At 43.1% G+C, this 3,399-nt stretch overlaps 1 protein-coding gene across 2 annotated transcripts in view; it reads right to left on the bottom strand.

Moving 5' to 3' along the window:
- Positions 1 to 640: 640 nt before the first annotated feature.
- Positions 641 to 3,399, bottom strand: part of thumpd1 (THUMP domain containing 1) — a 42,157-nt gene continuing 39,398 nt past the window's right edge. For both annotated transcript variants that reach the window (XM_014130116.2, XM_045690646.1), the window contains exon 6: positions 641 to 2,354. In XM_014130116.2, the coding sequence (XP_013985591.2) occupies positions 1,921 to 2,354 (434 nt within the window). In that variant the 3' untranslated portion in view covers positions 641 to 1,920. The remainder of the gene's footprint in view (positions 2,355 to 3,399) is intronic.

Here is a 3,399-nt window from a genome sequence, read left to right as displayed (position 1 = left end):
TAAACTTTCCAAAATGTCGACAAAACAAAATACGCCGGACAAGGTGGGATCTTCTTGTGTCAGTGAAAAGGCTTTTGCGTACAGATATAATACCCATCATATGGAAGTAACCCTGGAGTCACGCGATGACATGGTGAGTGATCCTCCCCTCCGACTCGTCGGTAAAACAGTTTATTAGGCTACAGATGAAATAAGATATGAACTTCACAGGGTGGTGAAAAGTGATGCTCCTTTACAATAAATATTGAGGGTCTTATTCTGGTGACATGATCGTCGATGCTCGCCTGCCTTTTGACAAATAAAAATGATTTCTCTCTTTAGTACATAAATCTCATCACTCGCTAGACAACGCAACATATCTTGTGAGACAACTATCAAGAGTTGAAAATGCAATGGAAACAGATTTATTCGCTACGTGGGAATTTAACACTAAAAAAACAAATATTTTATGTGCCCTACGTCATCACAGTCAGTTTGATGGAAACATCACTCTCGTGGGAAAATTTGCATATTATTTTTATGCTGATTTTACAATATTGGTATTGAAAATCTCTCATCAGTTAGATGGAAACCGAGCTAGTGAGTTACTTTGAAAACAAAGTGGATGGAGAATGAGAATATAAAAACACACACACACAAAAAAAAATCACACTTTATTTCAAGGAGCAGTTTTTTGGGGAAGTTACTCTGTTCTACAAAACAAAAAGGTATATTACAGTATACCTCCATTATCGGACAGTATATGAGAGTCCTGCACTCAGATCAGGGCTACATTCCTGGGGCCGTACCAATGGTCTCAGAGCTGATCTAGGATCAGTCTTTAAGATTATAACAAATACAATTATATGGACGGGGGACCTGATCCTAGATCAGCACTCCTACTCTGAGACACATGATAGATAACGGCCCCTGGACTAAGAAGCACTGTCAATGGAGATCCTCAATGAAAAAAAGTGTTTTAGTCCATGACTATGCTTCATCTGGGTCCAGGAAACCAGCCCTGTAAGAACTGGGTCAACTTAGAAGACTAGAGATTCTTCTAACATTCATTTACAGAGGAAAGACTGTTGGCTGACTAAGGTTGAAAAATTCTGTGAACTTTCAATGAATTCCCTGGTTTTACAGAAATCCCAGATGTAGGATTTCCTGAATAAAGAGGGAATACGCAGGAAACTTGGAACCCTACAACCAGGATTTCTGGAAAACCAACAAATATATATTTGAAAAAAATGTATGACACCTTTTTATGATAAAAAATAAAAATGAATATTTTTTTAAAATATAATGAAATTAAAATGTACCCATCAGCTTTCAGTGAGTGCTCGGTGATGGAGAGGAGACCAATGGACTGTCAGTGATGAGGAGGACATGTTGGAGACAATACAAAATGGAGGACCAAAGGATTTTGTCGTAGTCAGGGTTGGGGTCAATTCAGAAAGTAACCCAAATTCCAAAAGGTTCCTAATTGAAAACACATCGAAGAGAAATGGAATTTCAGTGTACTTTCTGAATTGTCTGGAATTGAAAATGGAATTGACCCCAACCCTGGTACTAGTTAACTATGCACCATACAGCTGGAGGTACAAGGAAAAAATAACATACGGGCTATGTCCCAAATGGCACCCTATTCCCTTTATAGTGTACTCATTTTGACGAGGTCCTATGACAACCTATTCCCTTTATAGTGCACTACTTTTGACCGGGACCCATAGGCCTCAGGTCAAAAGTAGTGCACTATGTAGGGATTAGTGTCCCATTTGGAATGGACAATAGGAACGGGACCTGTTCTACAGTAAAGCTATCTAAAACACATTGACTGTATCACCTGCACTGTGAGATGCCTTTGAGTCGTTTATCAGTCCCATTTCACTTCCTCCCTCATTCCCCTCCCTCTTCTTCTTTCCCTCCTGGTACAGGGATCTACTTCTTCTCCTCTTCATCCCCATTTCCTTCCTTGTCTGTTTTTGGGGCATCCTTTCCCTCTTCCTGCTTTCCATCTTTCTCTTCCTGGTTGGACTTGATCTCTTCCCGTTTCCCATCCTTCTCTTCCTGGTTCGACTTGACATCTCCCTGCTTTCCATCATTCTCTTCCTGGTTGGACTTGATCTCTTCCCGTTTCCCATCCTTCTCTTCCGGGTTCGACTTTATCTCTTCCTGGTTTGTGGTGACCTCTTCCTGTTTCCTGTCTTTAGGCCCCTCCTCCTTGGCGACCTCCTGCAGGTTGTACTTCCTGTAGAGAGTGTAGTCCCTGACGACGCTGACGCAGCACACACTCTTGATGACCTCGACGATGATGGTGAGCTCAGGGGTGGTCAGGTCAACCTTGTTTTTAGGATTCATCTTCCCCACCAGGCCTGCAGGGGGACATAAACATAAGGAGAGTGGCCAGGTACAGAGGTTATATGAGCGAGCACAGTACACACACAGGGGTTGTCCCATGGACAGAGGACAGGTGTGTGAGATATGAATACACTAGGAACATATAGAGACAGTTCCCTGCATATAATCTCTATCCAGCATGCGTCTCAGTCCAGGCCTAGGCTTAATCTGTGTCTGGGGGAAATGGTCCGATGAGATATACAGAAACATCTAGGATGGAAGTGGTCGGACCAAGCAGACACGAGGCTACAAGACTGTTTTGCTAGTACAGACTGGGATATGTTCCGGGATTCAACCACAACAGTCATGAGCTTCCTCAATAAGTGCATACAGTGCCTATAAGAATGTATCCAAACTAAAAACCATGGATTACAGGCAGGGCTAAAGGGGCTATCCACGCTGGGCTAAAGGCTAGAGTTACCACTTACAAGGAACGGGACATGGACACATACAAGAAAGCTACGACATCAAACATGCAGAAGGACAATATAGGAGGAATCCTAGTACACCGGCTCCGATGCTCATCGTATGTGGCAGGGCTTGCAGACGATAACGTTTTACAAAGGGAAACCCAGCCATGAGTTGCCCAGCGATGTAGAACTCCCATATGAGCTAAATGCCTTTTATGCTCGCTTCAATGAATACAACACTGAGTCTTGCGTGAAAGCCCCTGTTGTTCCGGACGACTCTGATCTCACTCTCCATGGCCAACGTAAGTAAAACTTTTAAACAGGTTAAAACTAGCAAGGCTGCCGGGCCAGACGGAATACCAAGTTTTTCAAAGCATGCACAGACCTGCTGGCAAGGGTCTTCAAGGGCATTTTCAATCTCTCCTTGTCCCAGTCTGTAATCACAACACGTTTCAAACTGACCACCATTGTAACTGTTCCCAAGAGCCCCAAGGTAACCTGCGTAAATGACTATCGTCCTGTAGCACTCACATCTGTTATTATGAAGTGCTTTGAAAGGCTGGTTATGACTCACATCAACACCATCGTCCTAGAAACCTTGCACCTACTC

Source organism: Salmo salar, chromosome ssa12 (genome assembly GCF_905237065.1).
Source record: "Salmo salar chromosome ssa12, Ssal_v3.1, whole genome shotgun sequence".
Classification (NCBI taxonomy): domain Eukaryota; kingdom Metazoa; phylum Chordata; class Actinopteri; order Salmoniformes; family Salmonidae; genus Salmo; species Salmo salar.
This window is presented reverse-complemented; position numbering and strand designations above follow the sequence as displayed.